Below are 22,060 nucleotides of genomic sequence, written 5' to 3' on the forward strand. Positions count from 1 at the left end.
ATTTTGTGTTTACCGTTCCTTTCCTTTTCTCCCATCTCCCATGTATACACACCCAAGGAATACATTGTTTTGTTTTGGCTATTTTTAAGCTTTTTATAAATGGAGTCATACTATCTGTATTTTTTGAGTTGCTTCTTTCACCAACATATCTCAAAGATATAACCATGTTGATTGGTGTTGTCCTAGTTTATTCATTTTCATTGCTTCACAGTGGACACTGGTGTGTGTCTTAGTTCGTCCGAGCTGCTATAACAAAATGCCACAGACTTAGTGGCTTATGAGCAAGAGAAATTTATTTCTCATAGTTCCGGAGGCTGGGAAGTCCAAGATCAAGGTGTCAGCGTGGTTGAGTTCTGATAAGGGCCCCCTGTTTCACAGCTGGTGCCTTCTTGCTTTGTCCTCACGTGATGGAAGGGGTGAGGGAGCTCTGGGGGGGGGGGGTCTCCTCATAAAGGACACTAATTCCATTCACGAAGACTCCACCTTCATGACCTAGGTCATCACTCTCAGTATGTTTAGCTCTAACAGACAATACAAAGAGTTTTTTAAAGCTGAGCTGAGGGATGGTCACACTTCAAAACTAGTGATGGCAGTGATTCCAGGAGAGGGAAGACAGCTTTGTGGATGTTTGAAGCACTGGTGAGATCACCCCCACATTTCCAGTCACTCTAAGAAGGTTTTTGTTGTTGTTTTGATCTGACCTTCCCTCTAGGTCCTGGGAGTCGGGACTGGGGTCAAGTGGAGTAGAACCTTTGTGAGTTGCACATTTTTACCACTTTTTTTTTTGGTAAAATATATTTTTCAATTTTATGAAAAAAGATGGTGACAGTGGCTGACAGTTTAAAAATATTTTCCTCCTTAACAAAATAATCCATCAACTCTATTTCAACCCCTCTCCCATTTAAAAAATGTTCTAAACCATGTGCTCTGGCTCCCTGTGGCAGCTCAGGGGAGGCCCCACAGGAGACATTCTTTAACTGTGGCCGTTAGTAAAGAGATTGCAAAGCTCTTCATGTTTGTGTGTCCTCTTCTGTATATATTTAGAACATTTTTCTATTGAGTTTTTGCCTTCTCCTTATGATGGAAAAAGGACAAGCATAATATATATTATATATATATGTATGTGTATATATATATATATATATATATATATATATATATATATATATATATATATATATATATATATATACACACATATATATAGATACACATAATTAAGAAGAGCATAAAAATTGTGAAGTCCCTCCAAAAGAATCTAACAAGAGATGTCTGGAGAAAATTTAAATGTTATGGAAGACTTAAATAAATGATGATGCTGTAGAACATATCCTTGGGTTGACCATCTCTATAAAAAGGTAGTATCTTAAAGATCCTAATTCTTCCCAAATTGATCTATAGATCCAACACTTTTTCAATCAAAATCCCAGAAAGAATTTTTGTAGAACCAAGCAAGATAATTTACTTAAAATGGAAAAGGAAAGGTCTAAGAATAACAAGAAGAAGCAGAAAGTAAGCAAGTCTCATTATAAAGCTGTGATCACGAAGACAGTGTGATATTGGAGGGTAAACAGACAGGTAGACCTCATGTCCGGAAATAGACCCCCACACGATACACAACTGGTTATGACAGTGCTGGCATGGCAGATAGATGGGGAAAGAATGGACTTTTTTAATAACTGTGGATGAAACAATTTGATGAAATAACTGGTGATTTAAAAAAATTAAAATAATTATTAAAAAATTTACCCTTATTTCTTTTTTAAAAATTGAGATGTAACTGACATATAACATTATATTAGTTTTAGGTGTGCAACACAATGATTTGATATATGTATATACTGCAAAATGATTACCACAATAAGTTTCGTTAACATCTATCACTTCATGTAGTTACCATTTTTTCCTTGTGATGAGAACTTATACAATCTAGTCTCTTAGCAACTTTCAATTTTTTTTTCATTTTTTTGGTCTTATTGATTCTTACTGATCTATATCTATATACATCTCTATCTCTATATAATTTTTTTCCTATTTGCTAAATCTCTGCTCATCTTTATTTTTTCCTTCCATACTCTTTGGTTTCTTTTTTCCCCTAACTTTAATGCTTGACTCACTACTTTTAAAGCTTTTTTCTTTTCTAATGTAGATATTTAAGGCTATAAATTGCCCTCTGAGTACTTCTTTAGCTCATTCCATGTATTTTGATATGCAATATTTTCATTGTTGTTTCTAAAACATTTGTAGTCCATAATATGATTTCTTTTTTGACCCATGCGTTGAGATTTGGATATATTTGGAGTTACTTCTATTATTTTGTTATGTACTTTTAATTTTTCCAACTTTTGCAGTTTCTTTCTTTTTTCATCTTTTCTTGACTTTATTTTGACTAAAGTCTTTTTTCCTAATTATATTTCCCCCTTTACTTAATATAAGCTATCTGTTCTCTTAGTGGTTACTTTAGTTATTTTAACAACCATACTTAATTTAAATTAGGTAAGATTGTATCTTTACTTTAACCCTAATCACCCTTTCCCTATTTACATGTGTTCAGTTATTTTAGTATTTTAATTTGTTGGCCATTATACCACCACACAACATTTCTACTTGTTGTTTTTATAGTCAAGGTTTGTTTAGATTTAGATTTACCCACATATTTATTAATATCTTTGCTCATTATTTCTTCTTGCATCTTAGATAATCCACCTGGAATCATTTTCCTTCTGCCTAAATGCGTCCTATAAAAGTTTCTTTAAGTGAGGGTCTGTTGGTGGTAAATCCTCTAAATTTTTGTTTGTTTAAAAAAGACATTTTTCCAGACAAGTGTCTTTATTTCACTCATGTATGAAAAATAGTTTCACTAAGTCTAGAATTCTGAGTCAGGGGTTATTTTTTTTGTAAGCATGTTGAAATTATTTTACTTTCTTCTGACTTCTATTGAGAAGCCAGTTGTCAATCTAATGCCATACTTTGCGGGGGAAACTTTTTCCTTCCCCCCCCCTTCTACCTCTCCCTCCATGGGCTGCATTATAATCTTTCTCTAGGATGTGTCTAGATTTAGAGGGTTGTTTTTTTTTTTTGCCATGTGGCAGTGAAAGCGCCAAGTCCTAACCACTGGACCGCCAGGGAATTCCCTAGAGTTCTTCTTATTTATCCAGTTTAGGATTATTTTTGGGCTTCCTGAGTCTAAGGATTGGTATCTTCAGCAAGCCTAGAAGATTATTAGCCATATATATTTGAGTATGGCTTTCCCCCCATTATCTCTGTTAGCTTCTCCTATAAGATGTGTGTTAGACCTTCTCATTCTGTCTTCCTATAATAATATTTCTTCCATATTTTTCCCCCCTCTCCAGATAATGTCTTTGATTGAATCTCCCAGTTAGCTAAATTGTTTTCTTCTGATGTGGTCTAATTAGCTATTTAATCCACATTTTCATTGTTAGGAGGACTTTTTGGTTCTTTCCAAATTAGCTTAATTGTTCTTTCTAGTTTATTTCTTGTGTTTTCAAGCTTTTCTTTCATTTCTTTGTGTATATTAAATATAGATATTTGATATTTTCTGCCTGATAATTGTCTGATTCTGCTTTCCATTATTTCTGCTGGCTTTCACTCATGGTATATTTTTATTTCCTTATTTATTTTGTGATTTTTGACTCTGAATTGCTCATTTAAAAAAATGCTATTTGCAGATACTCTTTGAGCCTGGAATTTGTTTCTGCTAGTTTCCTGGGAGCTCTATAAAAGTTAGAACCCTTTTAACCTGATTTCCTTTGAAGATTTTCTGGACCACACATGTCATGGGAATTTGGATCAAAAACTCTCATGAATTTTGGCTTGTAGTTATAAATTCTCAGAGAATGTTTTCTCTTTCACTGAGCACCAAAGTTGAAGCAGGGAAGTTTTCTTCCATTCTATTTTTCATGGCAAGGTTATTTCTCATTTATATTTACGTTGAGGGTAGAGCCCTCAGTGGGGTTCTGGTGTGTGTCTGTGTATATATGTATATATGTGCATGTATGTGTGTATCTATGTATATGTGTGTATATATGTATATATGTGCATGTATGTGTGTATCTATGTATATGTGTGTATGCATGTGCGTATGCATGCATGTGTATATATGTGTCTGTATGTGTATCTATACATCTATGTATGTGTTTATATGAGCACATGTATGTGTATGTATGTATGTGTCTGTATGTGCAAATATATATCTCTGTGTGTGTATGTATGTGTGTGTATGTTTATGTGTGTGCGTTTTATAGAACTCCCCACCTTAAGGAGGCCCAGGCTTTATCCATGTCCCTCTTTTCTCTCTGTGGCATCAGAGTGGAAGATAAAGATTTCCTGGTTTTGTAAGAAACTCTCAACGTGGATGGTGGCCTTGTTGTGTGCTTATTCTTAGGATTCTTGAACTCACTTGGCTATACTATTTTTTTTTTTTTCTGGTACCAGCTTAGCAATGCATTTATACTTTTTTTCTTAATCTGGCTTAAAAAATTTTTTTTTCAAGATGGTGTTTTAGGGCATCTAATCTGCCACACTAATGTAACTGGAAGTTGAAAAACCATTTCATACTCATTATTTTCTATATCTATTTGTTAACATCAAGTAAAAATATGGAAAAAATATGGAAAAAAATATGGAAAAACTGTTCTTCAGTCCTCTGAAATTCTGAAGAAGCTATATGGACTTAAGTTGAAGCAAAACACAATCTATTCAATTATAAGAAAACTTATCTTGACTTGAAAGCTTCTAGAGTTGACAACTAGAGATCGTCAGATATTTATCTATGGAATTTTAAGAAACTGGCATAAATTTACTTTATTACCTTTTACCTACTTAGTAGTACTACTACTACTAATGAATTCTATCATGTAATCTTTAACAACCACCTAGTAAGTGTGTGCTCTGGGAATTAGTGAGAATTTCTGATACCAAAGAATCACTTACCATGCTATATTTCCCTCCGCTAAGATTTGAGGCAGCTTACAAAAATACATTCAGTACAAAAGAAGAAAATTAATCCCTGAGAGAATCAGGGCTACAGATAGATAGGAAATTAAATCTTAGGCTAAGATGAACACACGAGAAGTACATAACATTTTCTTCCCAATATAGGTGGCCTGTCTTTGGTTTTAAGCTCTTAACACACGTAAGAGGAGGGTAGGCAATAACATGACCACGTTGGTTTGAGTGTCCTGTTCAGTTCAGGTCAGACTGACCCTGTACCTTCTGAGCCTTTTGGCAACACTGTTGAAATTGCATCACAGCCCCAGTGACAAAGATTGGCAGTAAGAAAGTGGCCAGGGAGTATCTTTTATGTTTAATGATAAAAAGTGAAACTCTTCTGAGCTATTGACAAATACGCTACTGGAGAGTTGGTTTAGGGCTGGACCCACCTGGTGAAGCACTGACCTTTATGTGGTCTGGCATGGGGGTGGAGTTTCACTGAGCTTCGGGTTTCTATCTGCTACCAGGTTTCAGATCGCTGTGCAGTTTTTCCCATTTTGGCAAAACAAGCGCCTTTCTAAACCCTCCGTAATCTTGTGGCTCCTGATATCAGAAGGGCCTGAGACAGGTCTGGGCCCTTAGAAGCTACTATAATAACAACAGAGAAATCCTGTGTTGGTTTAATTGTTTTAGTCCTGTGTTGTTTGGACCCTGATTAAGGTCCAAATCCATAGGGTCAAATTATAAGGAAACCAGCTAAAGATGTGAAACTTTTAGAGAAGACTTCCACTATGTATGTTGTTTTTTTTTTTAACATCTTTACTGGAGTATAATTGCTTTACAATGGTGTGTTAATTTCTGCTTTATAACAAAGTGAATCAGCTATACATATACATATATCCCCATATCTCCTCCCTCTTGTGTCTCCCTCCCACCTCCCTATCCCACCCCTCTAGGTGGTCACAAAACACCGAGCTGATCTCCCTGTGCTATGCAGCTGTTTCCCACTAGCTATCTATTTTACATTTGGTAGTGTATATATGTCCATGCCACTCTCTCACTTCATCCCAGCTTACCCTTCCCCCTCCCTGTGTCCTCAAGTCCATTTTCAACGTCTGCATCTTTATTCCTGTCCTGCCCCTAGGTTCTTCCTCAGTATGTATGCGTGTTGTCAGCAATTCCTGAGCAGGAACAATTTGTGTGTGTGTGTGTATGTGTGTGTGTGTGTGTGTGTTCTCACTGTACTGTAATAGGCACAATGAAGGTGTGTAAAAACAAATGTAAACTTCATGGTTCAGTTTCCTAAATTTGGGCTTGATCATTTTGGCAAAGCCAATGGGGATAACATTTTGTGTTAGCTCCTCACTTAATGACTAATAAATAAAAAATATTAACTTAGGTCAATATACTGGCTCACAAGTGTGCACTCGGTTTAATCATTCTTTTTCTTTGCTTCAAGGATTTTGACTCTTTCTTCTCTGCAAAAGAAGAGAATATTATTTATTCCTTCCTTGGCTTGCCTCCCCCTCCAGGCTCAAAGGTAAGCTTGAATACCCCCTTGGGGTCCAATATAGGTCATAAGAAGTGAGGATAAAATCAGCTCCGACACTGTTTAATAAGTGATGATTTTTAAATTAACATGATTTTAATACACTTCTTATTCTGATGAAGTCGTATGCATAGAGATAATGCATGGTTTCTACTAAAGCACGTTTCAAAACTATGCTTTTATTATTTTTGCTCTGTTTACACCTTGTTATAGTAAGCTTTACAATACCTAAGAAATATCATTGCATTCAATAATCTTAAGTGCGTTAGTTAAATATGTAAAAATATAAATTCTCAGATTGTGTCTATGAAATTATTTTGTTATGAATTTCTCATGACAGCTTATGTTAGTTAATTTTATAATGATATGTACTCCTATATTAATTATTTCTATTTAAAATGAATTGGATTTTGCTTTTTTTGTCTGATGAGGAGGGAAAAAGTAAGATCTAGACTCCAGAACAAGATAAATTTCATCAGGTTTCTTTTCCCCTCTGGTGTTTCATCTTTGATTATGTATAATTATATCAATTAAATAAAGAATTATGCTAATAAAGCAAATACCATGAATTTGAATGTCTGGTGGAGATCACCAGGTTTTATTCCTTACCTTCACTGCATTCCTCACCTCTACCAAGCATCTCATACCTGACTCTCCATAGATACAAGTCAAGCACACATTTGTCTAATTCATTTATTTCTTAACTAATCTGTTTGTGCCCAGCTTCATTTCAAAAGAGATTTGTGATGACTGAGTCCCAATTAATTCTCAACATAGGAGACACAACTAAAAATCCTACCTTATAGAGATGGGTGTGTCTCAGAAGCATGTGGATGTGCTGTCTTCCATGTGTCCGCATTCTTCAGGTAATGACACCTGAGGTCTCTTAGTGCTTAGGTTAACACATGCAGGTGTAACACGAATTCCTTCTCCAAATGGTAACATGTAGATTTTACAGTTGGTTAATGTTCTATAAGGGGATAATGGTTCTATACGGGGAAATAAAGGTATTTCCCTTTTAATGAAATACCTTTCTGGCTTTGGTCAACTTAAATGCAACATATCTCATACACGTTATTAAACTGTGGGTTTACTGTTGTGGTTTTATGTCTCTCACAAGATTTGCTTATTCTCAGGCTTAAGCCCTGAGAACAGCAACTCACCCAGTGCCATTCTCACTTTTTTTAAAAAAAACTTTAAAAAACATTTTTAAAAAACTTTACTGTTCAGTAGTGTTAAGTATATTTACATTGTTGTGCAAAAAATCTCCAGAACTTTTTCATTTTGTACAAATGGAACTCTATACTCATACAACTCCTCTTTTCTCCCCCCAGTCCCTGGTAACCACTCTTTTGCTTTCTGTTTCTATGAATTTTTCTATTTTAGATTCCTCATATAAGTGAAATCAAACAGTATTGTATTTTTGTGACTGGCTTACTTCACTTAGCATAATGTACTCAGGGTTCATCTATGTTGTAGCATGTGTCAGGATTTCCTTTCCTCCTTTTTTAACACTGAATAGTATTCCATTGGATGTGTGCTCATCCGTTCATCCACTGATGATATTTGAATTGTTTCCACCTCTTGGCTATTGTGAATAATGCAGCTGTGAACCTGAGTGTGCAAATCGTTCTCATCTTTTAAGTCAACTTCCTCTTGAATCTTCTTACTTTGGTTCATTCTCCTCTTGTTTTTCCTTTACTTCTGTTTTAAAGAAAATTTATTTTTAAAAATTCACCCAGAGTTTATAGTCATTATTTGTTAGCGAGTTTATAGGATATTACTTGCCTGCACTGGAATTGGAGTTGTCAGTGATATCAGATTTTAACATAGATTGAGACATATGTTATTTATAACAATAAAACAATAATTCAAAGAAAAATGGAAATGAAGGGCCTAAACAAACAAAAAGAAAGCTGGAGTGACATTAATAATATTAGATATAGAGGAATTCAAGACCAAGAGCATTAACTAGGTAAAAGAGGTATTATGAGAAATGGTAAAAATGTATAAAGAAAATATAGTAGTCATGGATCTTTATGGATCATACTACATGGCAGTCAAATACATAAATCAGAAACTCCTAGACATACAATGAAAACTTGTTAAAAACATACCTTTCAATAAATATATCGTACTTATTACAGATCAGGCACAATTTGAAGCATACAAACAAATGTAATCAGCCAACCTAATTTTTAAAAGTTTAAAAATTAAAAAATTTTCTTCTAGCTTTATTGAGATATAAGTGACATACAACACTGCAGTTTAAGGTATACAGCATAATGATTTGACTTACATATATCGTGAAATGAAGTTTAGTGACCATCCATCATCCTGTACAGATACAAAATGAAAGAATTAGAAAAAAAATTTTTTTCCTTGTGTGAGAACTCTTGACGGCTTTTGTATATAACACACAACAGTGGTAATTATATTTATCATGTTGTACAGTACATCCCTGGTACTTATTTATCTTGTAACTGGAAATTTGTACCTTTTGTCTACCTCATCCAATTCCCCTCTCCCCACCCGCTGCCTCTGGTAACCACAGACTTTTTTCTATGAGTTTGTTTGTTTTTGAAGTATAATTGACCAACAACACTATGTTAGTTCCCTGTATACAACATAATGATTTAATATTTCTGTACATTTCAAAATGGCCACCGTAAGTCTAGTTACCATCTGTCACCATACAAAGATATTACAGAATTATTGACTGTATTCCCCATATTGTACATTGCATAACAGTGACATTTATTCTGTAACTGAAAGTTTGTATCTCTTAATCTTCCTCACCTATTTCTTTCCTCCCTCCATCTCCTTCCACTCTGGCAACCACTCTGTATTTATGACTCTGTTTCTGTTTGGTTATGTTTGTTCATTTACTTTGTTGTTTAGATTCCACATTTAAGTGAAATCATACAGTATTTGTCTTTCTCTTTCTGACTTATTTCACTTAGCGTAATACCCTCTAGGTCCATCCATGTTGTTGCAAATTCCATTCTTTTATAAGGCTGTGTAATATTCCATATATATATATATATATATATATATATATGCCACATCTTCTTTATCCACTCGTCTATTGATGGGCACTGAGGTGGCTACCATACCTTGGCTATTGTAAATAATGTTGCAATGAACATTGGGGCATATATTTTTTCAGATTAGTGTTCTCATTTTCTTCAGATAAATACCCAGGAGTGCAGTTGATGGATTGTGTGGCAGTTCTACCTTTAATTTTTTGAGGAATCTCCATACTGTCTCCTCTAGTAGCTGCACCAATTTACAGTTTTATCAACAGTGCATGAGGATTCTCTTTTCTCCACATCCTCACCAACGCTTGTTATTTGTTGTCTTTTTGATAATAGCTATTCTGACAGGTGAGAGGTGATATCTCATTGTGGTTTTGATTTTCATTTCCGTGATGATTAGTGATGTTGAACATCTTTTTATGTGCCTGTTGCCCATCTGTATGTCTTCTTTGGAAAAATGTCTATTCAGGTCCTCTGCCCATTTAACATTTTTTTATGTTGAGTTATATGAGTTTTATTTTTTTTAACTTTTTTAAAAAAATAAATTTATTTTATTTTATTTATTTTATTTTTGGCTGTGTTGGGTCTTCATTGCTGCACGTGAGCTTTTCCCTGGTTGTGGCAAGCGGGGGCTACTCTTCGTTGTGGTGTGTGGGCTTTTCATTGTGGTGGCTTCTCTTGTTGTGGAGCACAGGATCTAGGTGTGTGGGCTTCAGTAGTTGTGGCATATGGGCTCAGTAGCTGTGGCACACGGGCTTCGTTGCTCTGCGGCATGTGGGATCTTCCCAGACCAGGGATCGAACCCGTGTCCCCTGCATTGGCAGGCAGATTCTTAACCACTACGCCACCAGGGAAGCCCATGAGTTTTTTTTAATTTTTATTTTTTGGCCGTGCCATGTGGCTTGTGGGGGCTTATCAATAGTTCCCCAACCAGGGATCGAACCCATGCCCCCTGCAGTGGAAGAGTGGAGTCCTAACCACTGAATTCCCTATATGAGTTCTTTGTATATTTTGGATATTAATCCCTTATCAGATGTAGTATTTGCAATATCTTCTTTAATTCAGTAGGCAGCCTTTTTGTTTTGTTGATAGTTTCCTTTGCTGTGCAAAGTCTTTTAGTTTGATGTAATCCAGTTTATTTATTTTTACTTCTGCTTCCCTTGTCTGAGGAGACAGATCCAAAAAAATATTGCTAAGACTGATGTCAAAGAGCATACTACTTATGTTTTCTTCTAGAAGTTTTATGGTTTCAGGTCTTACATTTAAGTCTTTAATCTATTTTGAGTTTATTTTTGTATATGGTATGAGAAAGTAGTCCAGTTTGATTCTTTTCCATGTAGCTGTCCAGTTTTCCCAGCACCATTTATTGAAGACACTGTTTTTTCCTTATTGTGTATTCTTGCCTCCTTTGTCATAGATTAAGTGACCCTAAATGTGTGGGTTTATTTTCAGGGTCCCTATTCTTTTCTATCGATCTGTATGTCTGTTTTTGTGCCAGTACCATACAGTTTTGATTTTGTAGCTTTGTAGTATAGTTTGAAACTAGGGAGCATAATACTTCCAGTTTTGTCTTTCCTTCTTAAGATTATTTTGGCTATTTGGGGTCTTTTGTGACAGCAAACAATTTAATAGATATGTATAGATATATGTATACACACACAAGAATAAGAATATATTAGATAGATATTAATAGAATGTATTCTTCTATTACACTTATTAAACAATTTCCAAATCTATTATGTTCTTGGTCACAAAGGAAACTTTCATAAATTTCAAAAAGGGATGATTTTACAAGATACATTTTTATCCCAAGTATAGAATTACAATCTGGAAGAGAAATATCATAAAAACTTAAGAAATAAATATATGCCATTTCAAATAACTCCATATCCAAGGGAAAACAAAACTGATATTACAAGTCATCAAATAATAAGCAAAAGATATTATTTCATACACAAACCCCAATATACAGCCAAATCTCTATACAGAGGAAAATTGTTAACTTTAAATATTCTTATAATTAAAGCAGAAAGGTAAAAACTTAGTAAAATAAATATTCAACTTATAAAATTAGGAAAATAGAAAAAAAAAGAGTAGGCAGTGAATCAATAAAAAGAAAAACCAAGATTAATTTAATACAAAAGAGAAAGTGTGTGTCTGTGTGCCTCTGTGTGTGCATATATGAATACAATTTATATATAATTTGAATATATATAATTTGAATACATTTATATGTAATTTGACTATATATAATTTGAACAGACAAATGAAATAGATGAAATCCCTGACCAGTTGATATATTACTTAGAAAACTTTCAGTTATATACCTAGATCAATTTCTGTTATGAATTCAGATGGGAAGTCTAAATAATACATTAGCAAACTGTATCCAGCAGTGAATTAAAGGTAATACACCAAATTAGAGCAGAATTTTTTCTATCAAAGTAGTTCATTACATGAACTTACTGATGGAGAAAAACTGTAAGATTGTGTCCATAAATACCAAGAAGATATTTGATATAATTCATCAGACATTCCTAGTTAAAATAAACATGGATTAAAATATAAGTAGAAGGAAACTGAGTAAATATGATAAAAACCAATTATCAAAAGAAAACTATATCCTAATGAACCATGAAATACTGAAGCATTTCTATTAAAATCAGAAGAAAGATAGGCATGCCTGTCATCACCATATTATTAAACATTGTTTTAGAAGCTGTAGTTATTACAAAAAAGTAAGAAAATGAAATATCTCATATATATGTAGCATATATGAAATATAAAAATTATCTTTATTTGTGTATGATGTAATTGTATGCCTAGAAATCTCAACAAACTCCAATAAAATCCATTAGAATTAGTATTATAGTTTATTAAGTTTCTGGATTAAAAAAATGCAAAAATTAGTAGCTTTTATTTATATCAACTATAATGGATAGGAAGTTAAAATGTAAAAAACATATCTCACTCACAATGGTGATAAAAATCTCTAAAATGTTTAGGAATAAATTTATCTGAAAGACACCAACAAATACTAAAGTAATGGAGAGACCTATGATGCCCTGAGTAGGATGACTTAACAATAAGAAGTGATAATTCTAAACTAATAAATACATTTAGTGCTATTTCAATGAAAAGCCTATTTAATATTTTTGACACTAGGAAAAATGATCTTAAAATGAATTGGAATAATACATGCCTGAGAAGAGCCAAGAAAATTTTGAAAAAGGAGACTTAGTGTAGCAAAGTCTTGCCTTTCTGAATATTGAAATTTATGTTAAAAACTACAGTGATAAAAGCTGTATATTGGTATGGGAACTGATAAATACATCCATGGATATGTTTATATATTTATATATAGACTTGTGTGTTAACAGATCCAAATGTATACATAGAACTTTATAAACGACAAAAATAACATCTCAGTTCAAGGGAAAAATAATGGTATGGGCATAATTTGTCATCTATCTGGAAGAAAACAGAGCCCTACTTTATATCATATACAAAATTAGATTCCAGGTGGATTAAGTCTCTAGATGTTAATAATTAATACAAAATAATAGAAATACATTTCAGAGAATAAAACTCAGATAAATTTGTGTACATAAAGGGCGACAAAACAAAACAAAAAACCCCAACAAAATTTGTAAAAAGTTATAGACTGGAAAAAAAACCTTGTAACCTGACAAAGGGCTAATATTTCTGTTGTATAAAGAACCTCTAAAAGTTGATAATAAAACACAAACAACTCGTAAAAATGGGCAAAACATATGAAGGCATTTATCTGAATAGCAAATGTAAGTGGCTAAAACTCGTGAAAAATATGCCTTTCCTTTCCAGTAATGAGGAAAATGTAAATTAAAACAAAAATGAAATTCCATTTTCTCCCAACGGTTGGCAAAGATTAAAAAGAGCAATCATCTTCATTGCTCATGGAGATAAAGGAAAAGGGGCCAGGCACATATTACGATGAGAATGTAAATTGCTACAATTTCTTTTTTTAGAAAGAAATCTAATCCTCCCCACCATTTTATTCATTTTAATATAGCGTTGTTTGTACAGGTACAAACGTGTGAACTTTCTGAAAAACCATCAACTGGGAAATATTTGAATAAGTTGTTATATATTTAATATTAAGCAGATGTTAATAACAATGAGTTACAACCATATGAATTAATCTGGACAAATGTCCACGATGTACTAAGCTAAAAAACCAAATTGTGCATAGTATGTTCCCATATCTGTTTAAAAAAAACCCACAAAAATGAAACAAAAATAGCCTCTATGTATGTATTAAGGTAGAGTGATACCTTCATATGTACCTATAAAATTTTTAATATTGAGGTACATATAAAATTTTTAATATTGAGTATCATAGAAGCTTGGGACTGGAAATTGTGTATATGGCTTAATTTTTTCCCGTGAGCTTGAAGTGCCTTTGTAATAAAAATCACCGACGCCTACCCCCACCCCATTTTTACTAAGATAGAATTGAAATGTAACATTGTATGAGTTTAAGGGGTACAACCTAATGATGTAATATATGTAGGTGGTGTGAAATGATCACCACAATAAGTTAACATCCATCACCTCACATAGTTACAATTTTTTTCCTTCTGATGAGAAAAATTACCTAATATTTTAAGAGACTGGGAACCACTGGTTAAGTCAAGAGAACATAAAGTAGAAGGTGTATCCTAGCCCTGCCCCTAACTTGCAATGTGACATTTTTTGCCTTTATTTCCTTGCCTCTAAGGTGTGAGTGGTGGTGACTGTCCTATGAAATTAGGTTACAGTGTCGTAGTGAAGATAAAATGAGGGATGAAGACAAACATAATTTGTATAGTTAAATGGTATTGAAATGCAAGCTATTTATCCTCAAGAAAATTCTCAGACATTCTCAATTTCTATGATGCAGGTGACAAAATCTCCCGAGGAAGCATCTTCCCTTCCCAATGGTGATGTGACAGGAGAAGCACAGAGCACCACAGAGGTAAGAGCTGGTATCTTGAACCATCTCCTGGAGACCCATTTACTCAGAATGTCTACTAGGTTCTAATCTTTTCATATCTGTTTGTTTATCTGTCTACCTCATCTATCTATCTATCTATCTATCTATCTATCTATCTATCTATCTATCTATCTATCTATCATCTATCTTTCTTTTTTAATCTCTAAAATTATAAAGCCTCTTTCCACACAAGCAATAGAAAATAAATACTCCCTAAATATGGAATCCTTTGGACTTCTCTTCACAAGCCTTAAATGGGTGAATTAACTCCTATTAGGGTCTTTATTACTCTACCATGCACATGAGTCAGGTCTATGGACTTACACCGACAGATCCAATCAGCAATGTCGAGGGTTGGTGATCCCATACTCTAGGGGTTAAGTGACTAATACACAGACGTCCACGTTTGCTTTGTTTATGTATTGTGTATCTAAATAAGGAAACCACAGCACGTGTGGTCTGGTGTTGCCTTAGAAGCTTAACCAAGGTTAGTGATACCATGGGTTTCCTTTATGACCAGGGAACAGAGAAGGCTGAAGAAAGTGGACAGCACGAGGCACAGAAAGAGGGCAGTGAAGATGCGGGCGAGCTCACCGGATCCCCAGAGAAGAATGTGAGTGTTTGCTTTTTTCACTGTAGTTTCAGTGGATTCAGTTCTGTTCAACAAGCATTTATTTAGCTCTGCCAGGTGCCAGGAATCTTTCTGGGCACACGAGAGTGGGCGTGAAAGTAAGGAACTGAGGGTTTAGCCAGGAGGCAGCAGGTAATTTTCACTTAATGTGTTAACTGCTGTGTTCAAGGTGGGTAGAGGGCTGAAAGGAAGCCAGAGGAAGGACCCTGAACCCAGGCCTGGAGTGACAGGCTACGCAAGGCTTTAATGATTTGTCATTGTGTTGTTGCGGTTAGGTTGGGTTCATGTTCTTTCTAAAGCAAGGGACTTTATGCCTTGGTCATGTGTAGTGATGGACTCGTATCACACTTGTCGACTTAAAAAAAATGTACAATGTGAGCGTTGTGAGTTAAGTTTTATTTGGGGCAGAATGAGGACTATAGCCCGGGAGATAGCATCTCAGACAGCTCGGAGGAACTGCTCTGAAGAGGTAGGGGGAAACGTCAGTACACATGTGATTTTGGTAAAGGGGAGTCCGTGCAATCAAGAACATATTTTTGGCAGAAGGTTGCTGCTAGTCACGAGGAGCAGATGTCAGCATGAAGGATTTTAGTGCTTTTCTAGATATGATGAGAGATGCAAGAATTGGGCTCATAAAATCTTCTCCTGAAAGCATCTAACTATCTGAAGACCTGTTCTGCGAGTCTTTCCCAGAGCACAGAGTGCCTCATTCCTGATCTCCACACCGAACTCCTTTCAAGGGGTGTTGAAGGTCAGCAGCTGCAGCAGCTCCTGATTTAATCCTTGCAGAGGCAGATGGCAAGTGCCAGTTTGTAGCTGGCGTACTCCAAGAGGATTTGTGGGAAGCCAATGGGAGCTGAGGATCATAGGGTCCCTGGGGGAGGGAAACTGACACCAATGCAAAGCCAATCAGGGGACTCTCAGGGCCCCGCTGATGCAAGACCTGTGAGCTAATTCTAAAGCATTCCAATGCAGGGCCCGCAGGGTGAAGGGCCAAGGGGAGAATATGGTTCTGGAAGCACCAAGCTAAGATAATGGTGGATCAGATGGGCTACTTATTCAGGGAATTCTGAAAATGTGGTTGGGAAGCCAGGCAAAGGGGAAACCCTGGAGCCACCAGGGAGCCCGAATGGGCTGAGCCTCCTCTTGGGAGAATTTCAGTGGGCTTCTGCCTTGGGCCAATTGTAGCAAAGACTACTTACCAAACCCTGATGGTTTGCATTTGTACCTATTTATTGATTCCAGGAGAGATGTGGACAGCTTTTAAGATCACTGGATTCTTGTTCCCAGCAGATGGAATTTGACTAGGAAAGGGGCCAAGACTGACAACCACGTTGTGGAAAATGGGGGTGGCATCAGTTTGTCTTTATCATAAGGAATTTAAATTTGGGAGGAACCAAGGCAGTAAATTCCCTTATGTTTGAATACTGCTATTTCAAAATGTTGATGATTTAAGACCCTTTGACGTTTCTGTTTTGAAGAAAGATGAAATCGTCAGTCTTGACCTAGAAGTTAGGTGGGGTTTCATGGCAGCCTGTATAATTCAGAAATAATCAATTTAAGGTGAAATAGAGTGACAATTTAATTATCCTGTAATTTATAAAAATCTTTAAAAACGTTTTATAATTTGAACTTTCCATGAATTGCCTAATGCACTGGTACAGCATTATTGATTTACATGTTGAAATTCAGTTTGCTCCTTTTAAGACAGAGAGACAAAGGTAAAAACATTACACCCCAATCCCTTTCTCCCATGAGACCAAGAGGAAGACAGCATTTTAAAAATCAGACCCTGACTTCTACAGCAAGGGCAGGGCTGGCTTCAGCTTCTCAGCCGCTGGGCTGGTTAGTTCAATGAAGTGATAAGCCATCCAGCTTGGGAATTCTCTTTGCTAATATTTTTAAAAATCGTGAGCCCTTTACAAAGTAAATTATAGTCTTGTGAATCCTCATAGGAATTAAAAACATCGCTGTGTTATTTTTGCTTGGGCTGCGATGAAGAAATGACTACATAGAAGACTTTTATTTTAGGTGAATATAGTATTAACATTAATGATCAACTCTTTAATAATATTTATTCTACATAAAGAGAGATTTTGACTTGTTCTCATTTGACAAGTGGTACATGCTCTCTGACTTGCTGTAATTCAGTTAAATAAGGAAAAAACTATGATTAGTCAGTGAACATTAAAAATGACATAACATGATTAGCTTTGGGACTGAATATATAGGAAACTCGACTGAAATTTAAAAAAGAGACAAAAACGATCTGATATTTGGGATGCTTGCATTTTGTGCTTCAAACACCTTCTGTCTGTTTTTCTGGTTTTTGGATTGTTTTTCAAGGTTAAGATGGGAAGGCGTCTTGGCTATCTGACATCACATCTTTCCCGGCTGTGCACCCAGGCTTACAAGGGCTTATTTGTGATGAACAGAAAGGCCAATTAGATCATGTGTTTTAGCTCTTTAACACGATTTTTTATTTTATTTTATTTTTAAAATTTTATTGAAGTATAGTTGATTTACAATGTTGTGTTTAATTTCTGCTGTATAGCACAGTGATTCAGTTATACCTGTTATATATATATCGTTTTTCATATTCTTTTCCATTATGGTTTATCACAGGATATTGAACATAGTTTCCTGTGCTGTACAGTAGGACCTTCTTGTTCATCCATTCTCTATATAATAGTTGGCATCTGCTAACCCCACACTCCCAATCCTTCCCTCCTCCACCATCCCTTCCCTTTGGCAGCCACAAGTCTGTTCTCTATATTTGTGAATCTGTTTTTGATTGTAGATAAGTTCGTTTGTGTTGTATTTTAAATTCCACGTATAAGTGATATCATATGGTATTTGTCTTTCTCTTTCTGACTTACTTCCCTTAGTATGATAGTCCCTAGGTCCATCCACGTTGCTGCAAATGGCATTATTTCATTCTTCTTTATGGCCGAATAGTATTCCATTGTATATATGTACCACATCTTCTTTATCCATTCATCTGTTGATGGACATTTAGGTTGTTTCCATGTGTTGGCTATTGTACTAGGTTGGCCAAAAGGTTCGTTTGGGTTTTTCCCTAAGATGTTATGGGAAAACGCCGAACGAACTTTCTGGCCAACCCAATAAATTGTTAATGCGAATTTTTAAAGTACCAGTCACATCCAGTAGACTCTTCTCAGATAAATCCAAGGTTTTTAGATAAAATCTCTGGCTCTGTTGAAACCATTTTGGGGAAATCTCATGGATTTGTACCTTTTGCTCCTCCAGCCCATTGTATCTAAACCGCAGCTCCCTGTGCTTCCTTCTCTAACCAACATTCCGTGAGGGATATAAATAACATAATCTTTGTGGCTCCAGATTTTGTTCATAACACTTCTGGCCGTGGACCGTCAGCTTCACTAATTTCTCTAGACGCCATAATATCTGCTTTATGCCCCCACCTCCTGGCTGGCAGGAGATTCAATCTGGGCGAAGCGTTTCGGAGACTCACTCCTCCTTGGGGCCTTAGAGTCATCATGGGGTCTTCAGTGGTGACTGGAGTGGAGAGGGCCCTGGTTCTTTGTGGTGGTGACTTTCTGACGTGGGTTTCCTGCTGCCTCTTGGCAGCTGTTGACGCTGGTCCCTCAGCTTGGTTCAGGCCCTCTGCCCTGGCTGGACGTGGCCATGCCTCTCACAGTGACCAGTCGCATGCTTCCTCGTACATCGTGCCCAGGTGCTACCCAGATGCCCCAGTGGTCCCTGGTTCAGCGTCTACATCAAGCAGGGCCTGGGTAGCGCCACCTGGAACACCCACCTCCTTCTGCCCCCTTCTCTCTTCAATCTGGCTGCTTCATCTCCTCAGCTCCAAGCCCTAAGCTCCAAGCTCGTTTTTCCAGGGATTATCTAGCTTCCTCGCCTCTTTCAGCCCAGGATTTTGATAAGCAAGGCTTATAACTTCTTCCCTAGAGGCGGAGAACCAGAACAAGTATGAGGCTGTCTTCTTGGAGTGTGGGGAATGACAGTAACTCTATTCCCTCCCTCTAATTTTGGGTAGTAGGGAGAACAAAATGAGAATTCTTATCCTGGTATATACAGTCATACTATTCATGACAAGGAATACAAATGTATTTTAACCTCTTATTCTGAAATGATTACAGAGTATGAAATGATTACATAGTACAGAGTCCTGTGTGCCCTTTGCCTGGCTTCCGCTAATGATGACATCCCAGATGGCTGCAGTAGGAGATGGAAACCAGGAGTATGACATTGGTGCATCTCTGTTAAGTAGACTTGCAGACCTTATTCAGGGTTGGCCATTTTTCTCAAACCTTTCATTTGTATGTTAAAAGTCATTCCTCTGTGTGTTAAGAACCATTTTCAAGTGTGCAGTGGTAACAGCTCCCTCCAGCGGCTGGCGGTGTTAAAACGAGTGACACACCAGCTAAGTGAGTGTCTGAGTTGTGTTCATCTGATCTCAACTATTGCACATGTTTACTCAGTACACACTTGCAAATGTTCAAAGGATGCCATTTTAATGGGGAAAATATTTACCGAAGAATATCACATTGATTTGAAAAAAAGAGGTGAGGACAGAAACTGTTATCTCCTTTAGCGAGGTGGACTTCCTCTGACCACCAACCCAAGCCTCTGGGGTTCTTACACACAAGATGCTGAGGTGTATATTTCCACCTTGCTGACAGGTTGGGGCAGCGTTTGGGAGGCAAGATGGTGCACACTGAAAAGATCGCTCATTCCTGCCTCAGAAGATGTCACCTGTAGCTTCAATCCCCCTGTAGAGAGGGGACTTCATGGTCCCCTTCCCTGATGACCCAGGGAGGGATGAGGGGATAAGGAGGAGAGGGGAGGCTTGTGGACAGTACCAGAGGAGTAAAGGAGGAAAGCAGGTCACCTCAGCTTCTGGGCACACTGAGAAGGGGACTACAGACTGGGGGTGTCATGAGAACATTATGAAACCCTGGAAATGGAGAAGACGCAGCTTGTTCATCTTGGTGTTTGGTTTCCATCGAGGTCAAATTATTTTACATGGTATTCTTTGCTAACTCAATGGTCCTCTCCAAAATCTTCTAAGACCTTGGCTTGACTGACTACATGATTATGGTCTATAAATCTTCCGCACTTTGCTTCCTCCAAAATCTGTCTTGAGGATAGTTGCTCAACCAAGGGGTGGGCATTGGTTTAGGTCCTCCACAAGCTCGTGAGTCTAAGGCTGCGTCCCTCTATTGTCTGCAGATGGAGAGAACCCTGCTCTTGCCCTTGACCTTCAGCCTCTCTGAGGCTGGCTGCCCTCCTCAGGTCCCTCTGGACTGGCCCCCGCCCTCCTTCCACACCAGCCACTTGTCCTAACCAGCCACTGCCTGACACTCACCGTGGCTGACACCTGTCCTTAGTCCTGGCCACGTGCCACATCAGCAGCCTGCCTCCCTGGCCAAGTTCCCAACAGAAATAGCTGTTGGTGAGGTTCTAAGACTCTGAAGGCTTCCTCTGATTAGCTTTCTTAGAAGAACAACAAGGTAAAATGATTTTAAGTTGTAACTTCGTCAAGTGAATGATTCATACCCTATGCTAAGATCCTGCAAAATCTCAACTTAATTGACCATGTGATTATAATTATCTTAAAAATAACATTTTGCCAATACAATTATTGGCCAACCATAAAAATCAATCCAAGCATTGTACATAGATGACTTTTAAAGATCTACCTAATTCTGACACTTTATAATTCTGTGAGCTAAGGATGGATGTTTAAGTTTTTATTTAATTAATATATCACACCTCCTCCTAAGAAAGATTTGAGGCATGAGTGGCATACATAAATACCTTCATTCAACATTTTATTGACAGACTGAACGCTGCCATATGCCGGGCAGTCCAGGGACTGAAAATGAGCTTCTATTCTGGTGGAGCTGGTGATGGTCATAGCCAAGGTTCTTCAAAGCTTACCTGACCTTTTGAGGCTAAGTATTTCTATAAATTCTCTGAGCAGTTACTTTCTCTATTTAATGTCTCTTTCAAGAAATTAAGGTCAATTCAGATATTGATAAAGCCCTAGGTCCCTCGGTAATTGCTGCTAGCTAACCTGTAAAACTTGAGATTAGCACTTATTCCTGTAAGAACCCCTACTGCCCTCCAGCCTAGCTCTAAGGATAATCCCATTTTTAATAGTGTGTTTTTTGTTAATTCATTTGTTTCAGCTGTACACAATTAATAAAAATAATTGGATTTAGAAAAGTGTAAAACTCTACATAGCTAACAATTCTGTGTTGCATATAGTGAATTTTAATTTGATCTCATGTGGATAAGAAGAAAATCAATGTTCTTTGAGATCTAAAGAGTTAATAGGAGACTTTATAGGTTCATTTATCTAGTCACTTAACACATTTATTGAGCTTATACCTTGGTTCCAGACAGTGGCTGGGTCCTGGAGATCCAAAAATGAATAAAGACACAAGTTGTGCCCCAAGGAGTACACAGACTAGTTAGGGAGACAGATAAATAAATGATGATTATGGTAGCAAATAAGGGAGTCCCTTAACTCAGGCTTATGGGTCAGGAAAGTCTTCCTTGAAAAGATCATTTTAAGCAGTGTCCTGGAAGGTGTCGCTGATGTGAGAAATGTGACTGTTAGCTGAAATAAAGAATCATGAGGCTAGAGAGGTGAGCAGGGGCCAGATCATGGTGGCCTTTCAACCGTTCTAAGGATTATGGATTTATCTTGAAACGATGGAAAGTTTTCAACACGAGGGCAGCATGGTAAGGTGGGTTGTCTTTTAGAGTGGCATCTCTGGCTACTGTGCGGAGAACAGGTTGGAGATAAGGAAGACTAGAGGTGATGTAACCCCGGTGAAAGAAGATGGCGGTCCTGGCAAAGGAAG

At 36.8% G+C, this 22,060-nt stretch overlaps 1 protein-coding gene across 2 annotated transcripts in view; it reads left to right on the forward strand.

Annotated features, from left to right (window-relative positions):
• The window catches only part of SH3BGR (SH3 domain binding glutamate rich protein), a 47,291-nt gene that overhangs the window by 15,724 nt on the left and 9,507 nt on the right, over positions 1-22,060 (forward strand). For both annotated transcript variants that reach the window (XM_068547102.1, XM_068547103.1), the window contains exons 3-5: positions 6,413-6,493; positions 14,462-14,536; positions 15,075-15,167. In XM_068547102.1, the coding sequence (XP_068403203.1) occupies positions 6,413-6,493; positions 14,462-14,536; positions 15,075-15,167 (249 nt within the window). The remainder of the gene's footprint in view (positions 1-6,412; positions 6,494-14,461; positions 14,537-15,074; positions 15,168-22,060) is intronic.

Source organism: Eschrichtius robustus, chromosome 6 (assembly GCF_028021215.1).
Source record: "Eschrichtius robustus isolate mEscRob2 chromosome 6, mEscRob2.pri, whole genome shotgun sequence".
NCBI lineage: Eukaryota > Metazoa > Chordata > Mammalia > Artiodactyla > Eschrichtiidae > Eschrichtius > Eschrichtius robustus.